Source organism: Schistocerca piceifrons, chromosome 1 (genome assembly GCF_021461385.2).
Source record: "Schistocerca piceifrons isolate TAMUIC-IGC-003096 chromosome 1, iqSchPice1.1, whole genome shotgun sequence".
NCBI lineage: Eukaryota > Metazoa > Arthropoda > Insecta > Orthoptera > Acrididae > Schistocerca > Schistocerca piceifrons.
Window position 1 is genome coordinate 1,205,690,513 of NC_060138.1, and position 21,487 is coordinate 1,205,711,999.

Sequence of the window (21,487 nt, forward strand, 5' to 3'; positions counted from 1 at the left end):
AGATTTTCTCCGCTCAGGGACTGTGTGTAGTGTGGTCCTAATCATCATTATTTTATCTCATCGACGCGCAAGGCGCCGAAGTGGCGTCAACTCGAAAGACTTGCGCCAGGCGAAAGGTCTACCCGACGGGAGGCCCTTGCCACACGACATTATTATTATTCCAGAATGAGATTTTCACTCTGCAGCGGAGTGTGCGCTGATATGAAACTTCCTGGCAGATTAAAACTGTGTGCCCGACCGAGACTCGAACTCGGGACCTTTGCCTTTCGCGGGCAAGTGCTCTACCAACTGAGCTACCGACGCACAACTCACGCCCGGTACTCACAGCTTTACTTCTGCCAGTACCTCGTCTCCTACCTTCCAAACTTTACAGAAGCTCTCCTGCGGGCCTTGCAGAACTAGCACTCCTGAAAGAAAGGATATTGCGGAGACATGGCTTAGCCACAGCCTGGGGGATGTTTCCAGAATGAGATTTTCACTCTGCAGCGGAGTGTGCGCTGATATGAAACTTCCTGGCAGATTAAAACTGTGTGCCCGACCGACAATCGAATTCGGGACCTTTGCCTTTCGCGGGCAAGTGCTCTACCAACTGAGCTACCGAAGCACGACTCACGCCCGGTGCTCACAGCTTTACTTTTGCAAGGTTCGCAGGAGAGCTTCTGTAAAGTTTGGAAGGTAGGAGACGAGGTACTGGCAGAAGTAAAGCTGTGAGTACCGGGCCTGAGTCGTGTTTCGGTAGGTCAATTGGTAGAGCACTTGCCCGCGAAAGCCAAAGGTCCCGAGTTTGAGTCTCGGTCGGGCACACAGTTTTAATCTGCCAGGAAGTTTCATTATTATTATTATTTGGTGCACCGGAATGGTAAATTATGGTGGTTTACAAACATTTCTTGTTAGATTAAAAACAGCTCGCATATAAATTTTAACCTGAAATGTGAGGTTACGTTCTTTATAAAATTGGATCACATTTTTCGAAAACTGTTCTGCTTTCACGCATGCGGAACTTTATACTGGTATTTGTCTACTGAACTGCGCATTCCGCAGTTGAAAGTTCTTAAGTTAAATGTCAGAAAATTATTCCGTTGTTGGAGGTCATTTCGTTAATTCAGAGAAGTACTGTTAGCAATTTACGCTCTCACTTGCAGTTCAAGGCAACATGAGAAACATGTTGACAACGTCGAATTACTCAGGAAAATCATCTAGGAGGCGAGAGAGCTTGGCAACAACTGCCCCTTCTGACTGAAGGGGTTCTGTCATGAGCGTCATCACTTGTGAGTCAAAAGGCAATTAAATAACATTGCTGGATGGAGACCAGATCCACGAATTAACGGAGTAGAATTTTAAATGTTGTAGCTCGCAGGATGCCAGTTCTTTTGATTTGGAATCATTATTTAATTGAAGCTGATTTACAAGAAGAAACTTTAGATATCAAAATACTGCTTTTCCCTAAAAATATAAAATTGTGGAAATAATTTTATGATAGTCGGTATTTGCTTGCATTTTGCATGAGAAGTTTGTTTCCGTTGTTATAAGTACACTATCATGGACGTTCAAGAGACTTTTTTTTTTAAAAATATTTGGCTGGTGCACTATTTCGTATTGAAACGTAACCTTTTACTTGTTTGTTGCCTGTTGCGAGTAGCTTTGACCTGCGTCTTCTGCAGTAGCACAATCTCTACTATAAGTGATGTAATCAGAATGATGCAATACAGCCTATGGGAATTTCTACATATCGGTTTAATAAAGCAGTCCCATAAAAGACGTATTACGTCAGTGTAAACTACGTGTGCTCCTGTGATGCTACAAACGTTAGTGCCCTAACGGCTAAGTGCTCGTGCGTATAGAATTCATCGACAGGTATCCATGCCAGGAATTGTATTCAACATGCATAGCAAAAAAATATGAAAATTTCCAAAAAAATTAAGTGTTATGAGAACAATATTACATGCCTGCGAAATTCAGTTGAATTTTTTTCTGTCAATTAGGGTTATGAACCAAAGACATTTAAATATGAACCACTCAGTTAAGGCTATCGATCTACCATGCATGACAGTCAGCACACAGTATAAATTCTATCAGAACTCCTGAATCTACCTATTCACTTTGCCGTCAGTAAGTTATGGAATACGTGGCAGTAAAAGATTGTCTTTGCGGTCCTGACTACCCATCGCTTTATAATGTGTAGTGTGTGTTGAGAGGGACAGTAATCTTGCCAATATTAAGGCGGAAACGTAGCTCCAGAAATCAGTGGTTTGCCACGGACTACTTCTACACTGTTCGGGAGACCTACGACACGTACAGTAAATTTCCCAGTACCACACAGCACTACAGTACGTGTGGCAAAATGTAAGAAGTACAGAGAACGTGCGTATTGTTAAAATTCCCGAAGCACCCGTCGTATGAAATACGGCACTTGCAACGTCTTGGTCTGTCTTGGTCTTCTGTGACTTTCTGTTAAGCTCAAGTGATGCGGTGTATATGTGTTGGGGATCCTAAGCAAATAATCGTACAGAGGCTCTGCTCTCGACATCAATTGTGCCGTATGCAAACAGCTTATTGATCGTTTGAATAGTAGTGTGCTGGTACATGCGGCTACGCCGTCAACAGCGTTACCGCACTGGCGCCACACACAACTGACCAATTATGACGAGAACAATGGACCGTGGAAGATGCAATGCGTGAGCAGGAATGCCATTAGGCGCGGCCCGTGCATACCCCTTCCACTGGTGACTAATACGCTGCATAACTAAGCAGGACAGCAAACACAATCCGGAGAAACTTGAACCCACCGTTCTCGAACTTCTGCGTCCCGCACTGTTCAAGCTATGCATTTGCGTACTTGAGAAGTTTACCAATTTACCTCCAAGCGCAAATTGCTACGTAGTATTGGTATTGTCGTTATACGGTCTATATAAAGGAGATATAAAAAGACGAAATAGGAGCAGCAATTAAAAGAAGGTGAAAATTATAGAAATCAAAAACGGTAATTGTTCCAATAAACATTAACGTTAGTTGTAAAATCCGTATTGAAAGACCGACTGACAATGTCACAGCAGTGACGAAACACGACAGGGCGCAAATAAAATTAAAATTTGTTCTGCATTTGTGTGTATGTGTGCGTTCGTGACCCCTTTACTCCGTGTAATACGGAGCTGCTTAATGTGCAGTATAGCGTCTTTAAGAACCCTGAGACTTTCACTTGAAATAAGATATTTCTCCAACAATATAAATGACGGTGAGGTATCGGACTAACTGTTACAGATTACAGCAATTTCTTCGCGTAGCAGACATGTTACTCTCGCTACTATGAAGGAAAAGGGAGAAAAAAATGGAGCTCTAGTTCCTCGTGGACGAAAGTTACGGCAGACGAGGACGTACACCGGTCAGCATATTTTTTATACTTTTTATTAGCTACCTGTTGCTAATCGGCATAAGACACAACAGAAATCTGGAGCAGATAATGATGTTGAGAGAGAACAATAAATCCAGAAGAAGTTACTCGTCAAAAATTGAAAAAATTCACTCACGGGACACGTAGAAAGAATGGACGTAAACAGTGTAACCCCTCAGACTGTCGCAATCTTGAAAAATAAGATTACTTGACCCAACTCGAACAAACAAGCAGCTAGCTCACCAAATTTACAGAGAAGAGAGAAGAACCAAACAACAGACGTGAACGCTGCAATAGAAACACATTCACTCGTGGTGCCTAAAAGAGCATGAGGCTGAAAGGAAGGCCGACACATATTGATTTCGTGTTGTCCTGTGCAACCCAATCGGGAAAGTAGAAGAAAAATTCAATCATACCAGCATTCACTCACTTAACAGCATTATTTTAATAATAATTATGAAATAAATAGACTAAGTTTGTTCTTTTACTGGATTATAAAAGTTTGCAATTATTTGATTGTATAGCTGGATTGAAAATTACGTGACTTCTTAAATTACTTATAAAAAAACAGTAAAGTCCAGATTCTCTGAAGAATCGAACACCAGTATATGAAACAGATTCAAACGTCTGATTACTTTACAAATACTGCAGCAATACGTCAAAAATGGTTCAAATGGCTCTGAGCACTTTGGGACTTAACTTCTCAGGTCATCAGTCCCCTAGAACTTAGAACTACTTAAACCTAACTAACCTAAGGTCGTCACACACATCCATGCGCGAGGCAGGATTCGAACCTGCGACCGTAGCGGTCGCGCGGTTCCAGACTGTAGCGTCTAGAACCGCTCGGCCACCCTGGCCGGCTATCCCGCTCACCCTGACTGCGAGTTCGTACGTCAGTCTGGTGATCTGCTCTGCAGGCATTCATGAACAGCATTTCCGGGGATGTTTCCGAACATTATAACGTTCGCCACGTACCGCTGCTGTAACTCGACGTGCTCTACACTTTCGACATGTTTCCTTGGCCTGCTCGATAACCAGATCTGTGACCAATCGAAAACATATGCGACAACATCGGACGACAATTCCAGCTTCATCCAGAATCAGCATTAACCGTCCCTGTATTAACCGACCAAGTGCAACAGGTATGGAACTCAAACGCACAAACTGACGTCTGGTACCTGTGCATGCATGCACATTTGCATTGTGGCAGCTACACCCGTTATTAATGTATCAGCATTTTGCACTTGCAGTTGCTTATCTCCCGCTTACGCTAATCTGTGATCTTGCAATGTTAATTACTTAACTGTGTTACCTAGGCAAATTTATTCCCGAAATTTCGTTACTCTAACGAAATAAATCTCGGATGAACAGCCTGGTATGAGTGTGCATAGGACACAATATTTCGGCAATCGACCACGTTGCCATCATGAGGTGCGCTGTTGCACACTCATACGAGGCTGTTCACCCGAGATTTTTTTCGTCATAAAATACGCCTGGAGAAATTTAAGAATCACACTTCATTACTCTACATTAATTAGCTTTTGGTGTTGCGATTTTTTTCCCCATCAGTGTATAAGCTGCCTTTTTAAACTTTAAAACTTCCTGTTACTATCTGTATATAGAGATTATTCATACCCATTTCATGAGATACAGATTAATTAATCTGAGTCAGTGTTTTCGAATAACCACGTACATTTCGAAGAACAGTTTCATCATTAGAGCTCCATTATTTATCGAAACACCTTTTGCGAGGTCGAAATGACACCAATGTGCACTGTAGGAGGTTATAGTAAGTTCTCGACTGAAAACTGCAGATTTGTGCTGGAACATACACAAATTTGCAAGAAGATACAGTTCCCCACAGTCGTTTAATGAACAAAGTAAGAGCATATGGACTATCAGACCAATTGCGTGATTGGATTGAAGAGTTCCTAGATAACAGAACGCAGCATGTCATTCTCAATGGAGAGAAGTCTTCCGAAGTAAGAGTGATTTCAGGTGTGCCGCAGGGGAGTGTCGTAGGACCGTTGCTATTCACAATATACATAAATGACCTTGTGGATGATATCGGAAGTTCACTGAGGCATTTGCGGATGATGCTGTGGTATATCGAGAGGTTGTAACAATGGAAAATTGTACTGAAATTCAGGAGGATCTGCAATGAATTGACGCATGGTGCAGGGAATGGCAATTGAATCTCAATGTAGACAAGTGTAATGTGCTGCGAATACACACAAAGCAAGATCCCTTATCATTTAGCTACAATATAGCAGGTCAGCAACTGGAAGCAGTTAATTCCATAAATTATCTGGGAGTACGCATTAGGAGTGATTTAAAATGGGATGATGACATAAAGTTGATCATCGGTAAAGCAGATGCCAGTCTGAGATTCATTGGAAGAATCCTAAGGAAATGCAATCCGAAAACAAAGGAAGTAGGTTACAGTACACTTGTTCGCCCACTGCTTGAATACTGCTCAGCAGTGTGGGATCCGTACCAGATAGGGTTGATAGAAGAGATAGAGAAGATCCAACGGAGAGCAGCGCGCTTCGTCACAGGATCTTTTAGTAATCTTGAAAGCGTTACGGAGATGATAGATAAACTCCAGTGAAAGACTCTGCAGGAGAGACGCTCAGTAGCTCGGTACGGGCTTTTGTTGAAGTTTCGAGAACATACCTTCACCGAGGGGTCAAGCAGTATATTGCTCCCTCCTACGTATATCTCGCGAAGAGACCATGAGGATAAAATCAGAGAGATTAGTACCCACACAGAAGCATACCGACAATCCTTCTATCCACGAACAATACGAGACTGGAATAGAAGGGAGAACGGATAGAGGTACTCAAGGTACCCTCCGCCACACACCGTCAGGTAGCTTGCGTAGTATGGATGTAGATGTAGAAGATGTAAGAACGTTTTTATTAGAACTTTATAATATTTTCCGCATATTTGTAAGCCGTATAATTTTTCTCTCAACTAGCGTAATTTTAAAGGGACAAAGGTAAAGTTTTATTGTATGTGAAACCTGTTCGCCTCTCATTACGAGCAGAGTATGAAGAGAGCAGTAGGTTCCGCAATCAACACGCGCCGCCAGTAAACGCCACATAAACACACACAGACACCCACACACGTGTGTTCGCTTTTCAGTGCAGAACGGCCGGCGCGCCCGCCGTGAAAGCGGCGCTCTTTGTGCCGCCGAGCAGAGAAAAGTTGTGCCAAAACAGAACACGGCGCGGCGGAGGCGGAGGCGGCGCCCGTTGCAGCGGTGCTGGCGGCTCATTACGGCGGCCTGGCGCGTGCTGGCTGGCTGGCGTGCGCCAGCGCTTTGTCACGGTATCCTGACTGGCGCCAGTCGTGCGGAGCCGCTGCAGCGCGCCAGCGTCGCCCCAACGGAAATTAATTACGCGCGAAACTGTTAATGTGACCTCGCTGCGCGGAGCGCAGCTTTCAGTGCTGCTGGTCAGCGCTTGGGGGAAAAAAAAATTGGTAACAAGAGGAGCGGCAGGTATTGGTGAACTGCGTTCTGCAAACAGCTGAAATCCTCAGCGACTTTGAACTCAGATACTTGACACGTTCTATGGATTTTTCACCGAGGAAAAATGTTATATATATTACGGTTACGTCAGCAGTGCGTATTGACGTAAAACTTACATTATCTCTTTCGAAGTCTAATTACCCAATCTTCTGACATCTGCGGGATCTAGGAATCGATCTGCAGTCTATGACGTCTCCTCTTAGAGCATACGTTAAGATCATTCTTCCTGCCTCTGCCCAAACCAGATGACAAATAACAAACAATCACATTAAAACTGCGTGCCAGACCGAGACTGGAACTCGGGACCTTTGCCTTTCGCGGGCAAGTGCTCTAAATCCTCCAGGCTGTGGCTAAGCCATGTCTCCGCAATATCCTTTCTTTCAGGAGTGCTAGTTCTGCAAGGTTCGCAGGAGAGCTTCTGTAAACTTTGGAAGGTAGGAGACGAGGTACTGGCAGAAGTAAAGCTGTGAGGACGGGGCGTTAGTCGTGCTTGGGTAGCTCGGTTGGTAGAGCACTTGTCCGCGAAAGGCAAAGGTCCCGACTTTGAGTCTCGGTCTGGCACACAGTTTTAATCTGCCAGGAAGTTTCATATCAGCCCACACTCGGCTGCAGAGTGAAAATCTCATTCTGGAAACGAACAATCAGTCCGTAACCAGCATGAATTTCATCTCTGCAGAGGAGTTTGATTTAAAACTACCTGGGAGAATAAAACTGTGTGCCTGACCGGGACTGGAACCTTGGACATTTACCTTTTTGTGTGCAAGTGCTCTACTGATTGAGCTGTCCAAGTACGACTCACGACTAGATCACAGAGCATTAATTCCATGAACATCCCTCTCCTACCTTCCAAATTTCGGAGAAACTCTCCTGCACACTCCTAGGCTATGGCTAAGTCAAATCTTCTCAGTATCCTTTCTTCCAGGTGTGCTTTTCTCGCAAGGTATGCAGCACAACATCTGTGAAGTTTGGGTGTTAGAGGAAGAGATAATGGCGGAAATAAGGCTATGACACTGGGTCATGAGCCGTGCTTGGATACCTCAGTCGGTAAGAGCACTATCCGTGAAAGCCAGTTTTAACGTGCCAGGAAGTTTAAGTCGTCACGTAATTAAACGCTGTCGTACTTTATCGTCTATATACGCATCGCACTGCATTTATTTATGAGCAGAGTCATGTGTCTATATTTACCAGCCGGTATGATCTGCAAGTTTCTCGGCGTGCATCTCCATCTTTACACCCAAAAATGGTTCAAATGGCTCTGAGCACCTTGGGACTCAACAGCTGAGGTCATCAGTCCCCTAGAACTTAGAACTACTGAAACCTAACTAACCTAAGGACATCACACACATCCATGCCCGAGGCAGGATTCGAACCTGCGACAGTAGCGGTCACGCGGTTCCAGTCTGAAGCGCCTAGAACCGCTCGGCCACTCCGGCCGGCTTTACACTCCTCCTCCCCCCCTTCCGACCCCGCCCACCATTCTCCGTCGCTCCGTTCGCAACCGCGTCGTTTGAAAACAGTTTTCCAGGTGTGCAGGCGTTATTTGCCGTGTATAAATATGGTGTCCCGCCTAAGAGTAGGCAGATCCATTTTCTCCTATTTCGGCATATATTTGCAGTTTCGTTTTTAAATGTATAGCTGGATCCAGCCCAAACAAACACTGCTCAAAAATGTTTCATGCATCGCCCAGTCCCGGTGGGAAAGCTAGATTTCTTTCCCGTCACATCAAAATGATATTTAAAAGCTGAAAGAGCTGTTGCGCGTGGTGAACAGTTAGACTTCGTTGTCCAGCTCATATGGGTTGTCTTTGACACTGAAGCCATAGACGTTTCAGTCAGGGGGTGCACACCACTCGGCTTTCAACATTTTGGATGCCCATTGAGTGAATTAGCAGGGATGGCGATGTTGTTGCATCTCGGATGACCCCGTGACATAAGAGTCAGCTGATAATCATTTGACATCAGTCGAATGACTTCTTACGTGTGCAGCCCTTTCTAAAATAGCTAATACCTGTACATCAGTCTGCGACTTTTTCTGTGCTATTGGTCAGACACAGTATGTAACTCTGTCAATAGTGGAAATTGATATGACTGTTCAAACTTCTTGTTTACCTCCATTTTAAGAGACGTCACGGCTTCAGTAAAACTGTCTTACTTGAATAAAATTGAAAACAAAACAGGTCTGTGGACACATCTATAAGAAAAACAATTATCCCAATTTATCGGCAATACTCTCCTGTTCCTACAGTTTGTTAGATTTCACCTTGGCGTTTAATAATCTATCCTTGGGATCTTCGACTTATCTACGGCATCGTATATCTTATAAAAACGTAGTCTACATTCAGCATCATTTTATGTAATGCAACATAGCTGCACGCATTTTGCAGACGAACTTGTTCACAGGCTATTCTGGTACCCCACTCTCGTAGCTTTCCTCACAGTAGAAGCTGTTGTAAGAGCATGAGGAGGAGTGGGGCAAGTGTTGCAGCTCTCCTTACCTCCAGAAGTTCGTGGGGTTCGGCAGATTTTGAAAGAAGAATATCAGCGAACGATGAGTTGTATTGTTTCTCTGTAAGAAGACTTATTGCGAAGAATGTACTGTCTCGCTGAAGGTATAGTTCAATCGGTGTTCTACGCAAGGCTCACATCGCAGTGGTATTTCCAAGAGAGAGGTTTCCTGACATTCACTGCGTATAATTGCTATGTTTTGTTTACACTTTGCATTGTTGTGACATATACTTCTTGTCTCGCTCACAGGTTGCCAAACGGGCACATCAACTTCGAGAAGTTCTGGCAGCTGGCCAAGCAGGTGACGGAGTTCATCACGTGGAAGCAGGTGTCCTGCCCGTTCGAGAAGAACACCAAAGTCATCACCTTCCTGCAAGCCAGTCCCGTGCTCACCGAAAACGGTAAGTCAGTCCACTCTTACCTGTCGTGTAACTTGCCTTCATGCCATTACCAGACATTTGAGATAAGGGTCACGTCTACATCATTCCATGCGTTACGGTCGCCAGCTATAAGCGTCTCCATGTCACCATGGCATGTTTTCTGATATCACCTACCAACTTTGCATTATGGCTTCGCCTCGGTATTAAATATTGGAATGCAGCAAAGAACGTGGTTGGTCCATCTATCATGTCCCGCCTATCTCTATTTCGCGTTCATTGCGGTCATAACAATTTCTTCCATTTTACTATGCCCTCTGGCCCATTTGTTTGCTTTCTTACCACCCCAAGTAATTCCCACCCTACATCTCTCCACTGTTGCATGAGCGACCTTCAATCTTTGAAAAGTTTCCGTCCTACAAGCCGACGTCTAACTGGCATAAGTCAAAAGCAGTGACACACACTTTGTAAACTTATCGCTTTACATATACCAGAAGCTTCACATTTTAATAATCTTTATTTGTTTCACCAAAAGCATTCCCGGCCCCTTCGTTACTACTCGGTTCATTTTTTTTAAACTGCACTTCAGATTATTATTACCAACTAATCTAAATTTAAAAGCGCATCATTTAAATCTATGATTTGGTTGCTAATATAGCTTTCTCTTTTATTTTTCATGTGATCGGTCTCCATTGTAATAAATTTTCAACCCTAGGTTCAAATTTGCGCTATTACTGTAACTAGAGAACGTTATTGTTTATATAACACTAAAAGTTGTTCATGAAAGGAAACTCCATTTGCTTCCATTCCCGTTCTTTATTCTTTGTATTAAAATGATATAACAGACGAGGTGAGCAGAAATGTGCGGCTTTTTGCCAGTGACACTGTGGTGTACTGTAGGAGGATACAAGATGACTTAAAATTTCTAGTTGGTGTGATGAATGGCAGCCAGGTCAAAATGTAAGTTAATGCAGATGAATAGGAAAACAATCCAATAACGTTCGAATACAACATTAGTAGCGTGGTGCTTGATGCAGTTATGTCGATTAAATGTCTAGGTGTAATGCTGAAAAACATTATGAAATGGAATGAGCACGTAAGGACGGTAGAAGAGAAGGCGAATCGTCGATTTCGGTTTGTTGTGAAAATGTTGGAAAGTGGGGTTCATCTATAAAGGAGACCGCTATAGAAAACTAGTGCGACCCATTCTTGAGTCCTGCCCGAGTGTCTGAGATCGTCACCAGGTCGGCCTAAAGGAAGACATCGAGTCAATTCAGAGGCGGGCTGCTACTTTCGTTCAACGCGTGAGTCTTACGGAAATGCCTCACGAACTCGTGTGAGACTCGTTGGAGGTAAGACTACTACTGAGAAAATTTAGAGTACCGAAATTTGATGCTGACTGCAGAACGTTTCTACTGTCACGAACGTAAATTTTGCGTATGGACTACTAAGATAAGAGAAATTAGAGCCTCTACTGGGGTATGTAGACAGCCGTTTTTCCCTCACTGTATTTTCAAGTGGAACAGGAAAGAAAACGACGCATTGAACAAGTTATCAGGGCCCATGGCAAACCCGTGCCTGCTAGGCAACAGGACACATTCTGAACGGACGTGACTGAAATGTTAATCATTTCTGCAGAACATACTAATGCACAAGTCTTGTGAATTTGAAAGTCCTATCTCTAGTCGTTCAATTTGTTCTGTTTTTTCTGAACATGAGTGTATTATGTGAAAAAGGGACCAAAAACGATCTGTTCAAAATGGCTCCGCTAGCTTAGATGCACGCATCAACCAGCTGTCGCACTGAATGAGATGTGCGCTGACATTTCCCGGAATTTCTACATCTACATCTACATCCATACTCCGCAAGCGACCTGACGGTGTGTGGCGGAGGGTACCTCGAGTACCTCTATCGGTTCTCCCTTCTATTCCAGTCTCGTATTGTTCGTGGAAAGAAAGATTGTCAGTATGGCTCTGTCTGGGCTCTAATCTCTCTGATTTTATTCTCATGGTCTCTTCGCGAGATATACGTAGGAGGGAGCAATATACTGCTTGACTCCTCGGTGAAGGTATGTTCTCTAAACTACAACAAAAGCCCGTACCGAGCTACTGAGCGTCTCTCTTGCAGAGTCTTCCACTGGAGTTTATCTATCATCTCCGTAACGCTTTCTCGATTACTAAACGATCCTGTCAAGAAACGCGCTGCTCTCCGTTGGATCTTCTCTATCTCTTGTATCAACCCTATCTGTTACGGATGCCACACCTGTGAGCAGTATTCAAGCAGTGGGCGAACAAGTGTACTGTAATCTACTTCCTTTGTTTTCGGATTGCATTTCCTTAGAATTCTTCCAATGAATCTCAGTCGTGCATCTGCTTTACCGACGGTTAATTTTATGTGCTCATTCCATTTTAAATCACTCCTAATGCCTATTCCCAGATAATTTATGGAATTGACTGCTTCCAGTTGCTGATCTGCTATATTGTAGCTATATAATAAAGTATCTTTCGTTCTGTGTATTCGCAGCACCTTACACTTGTCTACATTGAGATTCAGTTGCCATTCCCTCCACCATGCGTCAATTCGTTGTAGAATTCAGTTCAGTTCAGTTCAGAATTCAGTTCAGTACAATTTTCCATTGTTACAACCTCTCGATATACTACAGCATCATCCGCAAAAAGCCTCAGTGAAGTTCCGATGTCTTCCGATGTTATCCACAAGGTCATTTATATACATTGTGAATAGCAACGGTCCTATGACACTCCCCTGCGGCACTCCTGAAATCACTCTTACTTTGGAAGACTTCTCTCCACTGAGAATGACATGCTGCGTTCTGTTATCTAGAAACCCCTCAATCCAATCACACAATTGGTCTGACATTCCATATGCTCTTACTTTGTTCATTTAACGACTGTGGGGAACTGTATCAAACGCCTTGCGGAATTCAAGAAACATGGCACCTACCTGGGAACCCATGTCTGTGGCCCTCTGAGTCTCGTGGACGAATAGCGCGAGCCGGATTTCACACGATCGTCTTTTTCGAATCCCATTCCTACAGAGTAGATTTCAAGTCTCCAAAAAAGTCATTATACGCGAATATAACACGTGTTCCAAAATTGTACAACTGATCGACGTTAGAGATATAGGTCTATAGTTCTGCACATCTGTTCGACGTCCCTTCTTGAGAACGGGGATGACCTGTTCCCTTTTCCAATCCTCTGGAACGCTACGCTCTTCTAGAGGCCTACGGTACACCGCGTGATTCGGCGGCCTTCAACAGTACAGACACCAAGACTCTACATCTTGCAGCGGAGTTCGATAAACAAGAGCTCTCAAATGAGTCATGTACTTTCCAACAGCTTCTACGGAGGAACCTACTTTGTTCCTTTGAGAATAGTGTACCGGCTCTGCTGGGAGTAGTACCTCTAACAGTGTGACGGGACGTGTACGCCATGCGCGATGGAGCTGTTCTTCGGTGTGGACGCCCGCCCGATTGTAAATATCAGAGTCCATCCTCGATGCAAAAGAAAGGGGAGTGCCAATGCCCTGGCGTATACGTTTTCCGGACGTCAAGGCCCCTAGACCTTTACTTCTTCGGTCGTTTGGAAGCTCTTGCTTATCTACCATCAGTGCAACGTGCGGAGACTCCTGGTGACCGTATTGTGGAAGGCTACGGAACCACACGCAGTACTGCTAGGACACATCAGAGCATGCGGAATCCAGTACGACCGGCGAGTTGATGCTCGTGTCCCTGCTGGCGGGGCATTTCGAACTCTCTCTTCTTGCGTGTTTAACATGATTAATTTACAATGAAGAGCTGTTAGGAAATGATCTCTAACCTAGAAACAGAGCGTTTCCGGACCGACGTCTATACAGGATAATCAGAACCAATCTGTATTGCTTGTAAGGTTGTTGCAGCGGAGACTGTGCTGAGGAATACGATACGTTGCGCCGTTTCATAGTTACCTACCACTGAAGTTAGCCAGTCAGGTCGCTGTGCGCGCAAAATCAAGCACTTGCACGCGATAAATTGCGTTAATGCACAGACATCTGTGGGTCCGTGAATTACCTCTTGTTGAAACGCTCATTCCTAGTTAAAATGCACCTTTATCGGAAGTGTTTCTAAGGGAAACCAAACGAAGAACACGTCTGGTCACACCGCCTCGGCCAGGCTGCTGCAGTTTGCGCGCGTGAAGACCTCACTGGCTAACTCCAGTGCTGAATAACTGGAAAACGCCGCAACGTATCGAATTGTTTTCTTAACAATTACTTATAAGGACAACCTAACCTCCCCTGGCAAACTTTTCAGAGTGTTTCTGACCACCCCGTATAACATTTTTTTTCCACTTTTTCTACGTGAAAACAATTTTCTTGCAAGTTTGACTTCTGAAAGTGTTCGAAGATAGGATAAAGACGTCCACTGACATATAATCGGACAATTGTTCTTCACTGGAGAGAGTTATATTTATGAATCACCAAGTGCTGCTGATCAGCTGCTGTCAGCTTTGACCGAAATTTCAATCATAAGGAAACATGAGGTTATTTAGATCAACCTATATGCCACCATTCTTAAAATGGCCTCAGTATTACGAAAAATCTGTCCTGCCCTTTATTCTGTTACCCATTTTTCAAGTCACTCAAGAATTTGTCAGACGTTTTCCGTTACTTCAAGATCATGTTACTTTGACAGTTTCTTTTGGATTCTTCTCAGAGTCAGCTCCCGAGTAGTAGTCCACCACACTCTGCTGTTTGAAACTTCACTATTCTGGTTACTCCCTTTCTATATTATGTAACAGAATTGAGTTCAAATTAGTTGTGCAAGTGTTTGATGTTTATGAACACTATTTACTGTATATTAATATGGCCTATAGCTTAGGTTGTGCTATAGCAAACGACTCTCTGATCCTGGCATCTCAGCTGTTGTATGTTTTATAGCAAGAGCTCCACGAACAGCTGTATCTTTAACCAGTTTTATTAAGGCACTACTGGCATCGTGGTCGCATTATCAGGCGCATATAAAATTTAAGCAACGGTAAACAACATGGCGGGGACTATAGAATTACAACCCGCTTTACGGACAGTATGGTTTTAACTATAAAGTTAGGCCCTTCTGTGTTCTCTGCCACGTTGTTTATCATGTTTTAATTTTTATATGCACCTGATGATGTGGCTAGAAGCCACAAAACAAGTATTGCCCTAATAATATTCGTTCAAGATGCAGCTCCTTGCTGAGTTCTTGCTATAAAACTGTGCTATTGGCCACATTTTCTGTTTTCTGTTATATTTGTACATTCATTTTAATTTGAAGAACTGCATGTTTGCCATCAGCTGTAGGAATTTATTATTTGTTTTATGTTGCTTTCGGTCGTACCGACTATCTTCAAAGTTAGGAAAGAAACAAACGGAAACTGGTGCAAAGTTCACTCCCGGAATAAAATTGCAAGACTATGAAGGAGTTGTGCGACTTTAAATGAAAGTTGCTAGGGTTGTTTCTACACCCGATAGATGACATCTGTACAAATTTTTCGATATTCGTATTTGAGAATGCAAATCAGGTTTGCTTTAAATAGGAGTACACGCTGTAGCGGTCATGGGTGTTGGTTATCTTTGGGGGTGCTGAGTTGCTGTTAGTCAAGAATGCCTTTCAGACCTCACTGAGTTTGGAGGTGTAATAGGGTTACGAAAAGCCGAATTTTCCTTCTCAGGTACTGCAAAAGGACTTGGCAGGAATTTAGCCATTTTACATGACTGCTGACAGCGGTGTTCTTGAGAATGTACGGTGGCAGGGAAACCGGGTTCCGGACGAGCAGAGGGCACTACCGAAAGGGAAGACCATCGTGTTCGGCGTACGGGCCTGACACTTCATACTGCAACTGCAACAGCAGTTTGAGTGGTAGTTGGCACCACGAGCCGTTACAAATCGATTACTTCAAGGACAGCTCCGAGCCAGACGTTGTGTAGAGCCCACCGAACCCAGACCAGAGTCATTTGCGACGTTAGTGGTGTCAACTGAGAGCTGACTGGAGGGCAGTGGAGGTCTGTAGTGTTTTCTTATGAAAGCTGGTTCTGCCTCGGTGCCAGTGACGGTTGTGTGTTGGTTAGGAGGAGGCGAATTCAGGGCGTGCAATCAACGTGTGTGTGTGTGTGTTAGACACACTGGACCTACACGTAGTGTTATGGTTTGACGATGCGATTTCGTATGACAGCAGGAGCACTCTCTGGGGTTACCCCAAGCGTGCTCATTACAAATTTGTACGCCAGTCTGACAGTTCTAGCTGTTGTGCTACCATTCATGAACAGCGTGACAGGGGGTGTTTGCCAACAGGGTAAGCTCGCTCACATAGCGCTGTTATAACCCAACATGCTCTACGGAGTGTCGACATGTTGTCTTGGCCTGCTCGATCATCAGATCTGTGTCCAGTTGAGCACAAAAGGGACACCTTCGGACGACGACTCCAGCGTCATCCACAGCCAGCATTAACCGCCCCTTTATTGGCCGACCACGTGTAACACTCGTGGAACTGAAAAACTGGACACCGCACACTTTTACAACAAAATGCATGCTCGATTGCGTTCTTAAATTCAACATTCTGACGTTTATGCCGGTTGTTAATGTACCAGCGTTCCACATTTACAATGGCTAATCTCGCGCTGGCATTAACCTGTTATCTTGCAATGTTAATTAAATATGTTAGCCGCAAGGAGTAGCCGCGCGGTTTGGGGCGCCATGACACTAATCGTGCGGTCCCTCACGTCGGAGATTCGAGTCTTCCGTCGGCATTGGGTGTGAGTGTCGGTCCCTTAGGAATTCACACACATTTTGTTATCTGGACGAATGTATTCCAGAAATTTCATTACTGAACATTCATTATGTTTTGGAGTTGCGATTTTTTTTTTGTCGCTGTAAATAATAAATTAGTACAGCTGATGCCAATCATGCAGTTCCTATAATTCCTGATAGCTGCACCGAATCACCTCAACTGTAATTGACTCTATGTTATATAACAAATCCACAGCGAAATGTTACGATTACTGAGGAAATCTTCTCGTACCTCCATCTGCGTGGGTGCACCAAAACTCCGCGACATTTCGATGCGTGCCATTATCATCATCTTCTGACGAAGTACACGCCGGGAAAGTCTGTACTTACAAATTGCCATTGCTACTGCTAATAATACAGCCGTCGCCATCAATGTTAGTACTTGCATATGTCTGCGTCCTCCATTATTGTTTCTACTATTATCATGACGTATAATTACAGAAAACAGTCTATATACTTAACAGTCACTCATTAATCGTATGAAATGCAAAGCATTTCCGCACGGAGGTCTTCGAGGGATGACGCGTTATCCCAGAAATGGAAGTCTCTTTTATGACGAGCGCCATAACTAACTCGCAAAACCTAGCCGTGACGCCCCGTAATTTAGCAGGTGCGAGATAATATTGGTTGCTCGGCTATTACAGCGTCATTTTTTGGAAAAGTGTCGCTATAATACGAACTGTACTATTCGCATGTAAACTGGAATTAACTAATCGAATATTTCGCCTGCTGCTAGCAGCGACACGTACGCGACGTAACACTATTACTTTATCGAATTTGTCCCCTTTCGCTGCTGTCAGAGCTCATTCGACGCAATTGTGCTTCCATTTCACGCCATATGCTGTGTCGTTTTTGTCTTTATTTGCCTATTAGTTTCATTCTAATTTATGTACACTTTTTTAGGTTATTATCATGTAATTCGCTCATTCATAATTCATGTTTTCCAATATTGTATTACCGAATTTTCAGGGCTCTCTTCTCGTTATATATTAAGAATTATGAGCTATTACCGCCGCACGCGAGAAAACATTCATATTGCTTAATGGTGATGAGCGTTCTCACTGTCGTGTGGTGACTAATATTCCATGCACGCACGTCTTTCTACCACGCCGAAACACGTTCTGCGCCGTATAACATTGTCGACCGGCAATGGAGATTCGGAGTACCTTCAAGATACGGGATTGGCTCGATGCGTGTTTTGCTAATACAACCCAGTACGTAAAACTGCACAGCAGATGTACAACAGAAATGCATGTATCATCTAATGTGCTCGAAGAAACTATCATGAGACCAACAGTGTTCTTAGCACACACAAACGACTGGACAGATAGAATCAATAGTAGTGTTACAAACACTCTGGCGCAAGAAAACGACGCGCCACGAAGGAATTATCCGAATGGGCCGGAAATCGGTAGATGGTCAGACAAATAAACGATTATTTTCAGAAAAACTGGATGATTCAGAAACTGAGCAAGTCAGTAACGAGTTGGTCTACCTCTGGCCCTTATGCATGCAGTTATGCGGCTTGACATTGACTGAAAGAGTTGTCGGCTGTCCTCCTGGGGGGAATTCGTGCCAAATTCTGACCAACGGGTACGTTAGATCGTCAGAGCGCTGAGCTGGTCACAGCACCCTGCCTATAATGCTCCAAACGTTCTCAACTGGGAAGAGATGCGGTGATTTTGGTAGCCGCAGTAGGGTTTGACAAGCACGAAGGCTAGTAGTAGAAACTCGCATCGTGTGCTGGCGGACATTGTCTTGCTGACGTGTAAGCCCAGGATGGTTTGGTACGAAGGGCAAGGAAACGGGGCGTAGCATACCGCCGACGTACTGCTGTGCTGTAAGGGTATCGCGGATGACAATCAAAGAGGTCCTGCTGTGAAAAGAAATGGCACTGCAGAGCACCACTCCTGGATGTGGGGCAGTATGGAGGGCGACAGTTAGGTTTTATTCCCTCTGCTACCCAGGGCGTCCCAGACACGTCTTCAGCCTGGAATCTAGTTGACTGGAGTAGAGGGTCCGGCTTTGAATTGAGCCCCGATGATCCGTGTAGACGGACCTGGAGACCGGGCAGGGATCGGATATCAGTCTGGTTGTCGCCGGCTATACAGTCTGACACCGAGGACTGATGGTCTGGGGTTCCATTCCTTTACATAGCAGGTCCTCTATGGTTGTCATCAGTGGCACGCTTACGGCGCAGTGGTACGTCTACAATATTCTACACCCCATTTTGGTGGCCTTCCAGGTAAGGCATCATGGGCTTATATTTCAAATCCCCTCACGGCAAAAGTTTCTACTACTTGCTTGATCATTGTCGAACCCTACCTTGCACCGAAAGTCTACCGGACATCTCCCCAGCAGAGAACGTTTGGAGCATCATGGCAGGGTCTCCAGCCGGCTCGGGATTTTGACGATCTAACGAGCGGATTGGACAGAATTTGGCACGATATTCCACAGGAGGAGAGCTAACAAGTGTATCAACCAATGCCAAGCCGAATAACTGCTTGCATAAGGGCCAGAGGTGGACAAACGCGTTATTGAGTTGTTCAGCTTGTAAAACTCTTTGTCCTGAACAAATCATCCAATTTTTCTGCAATTCTGATCATTTGTTTGTAATTCACGTCTACCGATTTCCGTCTCATTAGGATAATCCCTTCGTCATGTGTTGTTTTTTTCCCTTCTTGTTTTCTCTGTCTTACAGTACATTTTAGGCAACGGAAAGAAGCTATATGGAATGGGACGATTACGTAAAATCAGCGCTAGGGAAGGAAAATTGAAGACTCAGATTTGCTAAGGTATTCTGGGAATATGCAGAGCCTACAACACACTAGTACGATAAATTGTAGAGTGCTGTAGAATCTGGAATCAGTACCATGTCCGCATGACAGCAGACACTGAGCAAATTCAGTGACACCGTGATACGATCATAAAAGATCGGTATAGTCCACAGGAAAGTGAAATAGAAAAACCGGAGGAACTTAACTCTTTCCTACCGAAACTACAAAAAATGATTTAATATTTCGAGATAATATTGTAGAAGCAACTAAAAACAGAGTAGATCAGTATAATTCATACATACACTTGCATTAATTTACGCACAAAACACGAATGGAACTTTTGAGTTCCGTCGGGAAATATCCATAGTATCAAGTTATGTACTTGCTGTGTTAGTAATATAAGTTTAGATTAACTTAAACAGTACATAACAGTATTGAAAACATCGAAAACAAAAATGAATTCCTTCCGAACAGGCCTTGAAGGCCAGCGGTACGACCGAGCCGTGCCATCGTTACGCCACTGGATGTGGGTGGATATGGACGGGGATGGTCTCCTAGCGTTTGTCAGTCTTCGTGACCGGAGCTGCTACTTCTTAATAAGGTAGCTCCTCAGTTGGCCTTACAAGGGCTGAGCGTACCCCGCTTACGAAAAGCAGTCAGCACACCCGGACGGTCACCCATCCAAGTGCTGGCCAAGCCCGACAACGATTAACTTCGGTGATCGGCCTTACAAGGGCTGAGCGTACCCCGCTTACCAAAAGCAGTCAGCAGACCCGGACGGTCACCCATCCAAGTACTAGCCAAGCCCGACAACGATTAACTTCGGTGATCGGCCATACAAGGGCTGAGCATACCCCCCTTACCAAAAGCAGCCACCAGACCCGGACGGTCACCCATCCAAGTGCTAGGCAAGCCGGACACCGATTAACTTCGGTGATCAGCCTTACAAGGGCTGAGTGTACCCCACTTGCCAAAAGCAGTCAGCACACCCGGACGGTCACCCATCCAAGTGCTAGCCAAGCCCGACAACGATTAACATCGGTGATCGGCCTTACAAGGGCTGAGCGTACCCCCCTTACCAAAAGCAGTCAACAGACCCGGACGGTCACCCATCCAAGTGCAAGCCATGCCCGACAACGATTAACTTCGGTGATCGGCCTTACAAGGGCTGAGCGCACCTCGCTTACCAAAAGCAGTCAACAGACCCGGACGGTCACCCATCCAAGTACTAGCGAAGCCCGACAACGATTAACTTCGGTGATCGGCCATACAAGGGCTGAGCGTACCCCCCTTACCAAAAGCAGCCACCAGACCCGGACGGTCACCCATCCAAGTGCTAGGCAAGTCGGACACCGATTATCTTCGGTGATCAGCCTTACAAGGGCTGAGCGTACCCCACTTGCCAAAAGCAGTCAGCACACCCGGACGGTCACCCATCCAAGTGCTAGCCAAGCCTGACAACGATTAACTTCGGTGATCGGCCATACAAGGGCTGAGCGCACCCCCCTTACCAAAAGCAGCCACCAGACCCAGACAGTCATCCATCTAAGTGCTAGCCAAGCCCGACACCGATTATCTTCGGTGATCAGCCTTACAAGGGCTGAGTGTACCCCACTTGCCAAAAGCAGTCAGCACACCCGGACGGTCACCCATCCAAGTGCTAGCCAAGCCCGACAACGATTAACATCGGTGATCGGCCTTACAAGGGCTGAACGTACCCCCCTTACCAAAAGCAGTCAACAGACCCGGACGGTCACCCATCCAAGTGCAAGCCATGCCTGACAACGATTAACTTCGGTGATCGGCCTTACAAGGGCTGAGCGCACCCTGCTTACCAAAAGCAGTCAACAGTCACGGACGGTCACCCATCCAAGTGCTAGGCAAGCCGGACACCGATTAACTTCGGTGATCAGCCTTACAAGGGCTGAGCATACCCCACTTGCCAAAAGCAGTCAGCACACCCGGACGGTCACCCATCCAAGTGCTAGCCAAGCCTGACAACGATTAACTTCGGTGATCGGCCTTACAAGGGCTGAGCGTACCCCACTTGCCAAAAGCAGTCAGCATACCCGGACGGTCACCCATCCAA

At 44.9% G+C, this 21,487-nt stretch overlaps 1 protein-coding gene across 1 annotated transcript in view; it reads left to right on the forward strand.

Annotated features, from left to right (window-relative positions):
* LOC124779384 (ras-GEF domain-containing family member 1B-like) overlaps window positions 1-21,487 on the forward strand; it is a 318,387-nt gene that overhangs the window by 275,605 nt on the left and 21,295 nt on the right. The window contains exon 7 of the mRNA XM_047253708.1: window positions 9,677-9,828. Coding sequence (XP_047109664.1) covers window positions 9,677-9,828 — 152 coding nt within the window. The remainder of the gene's footprint in view (window positions 1-9,676; window positions 9,829-21,487) is intronic.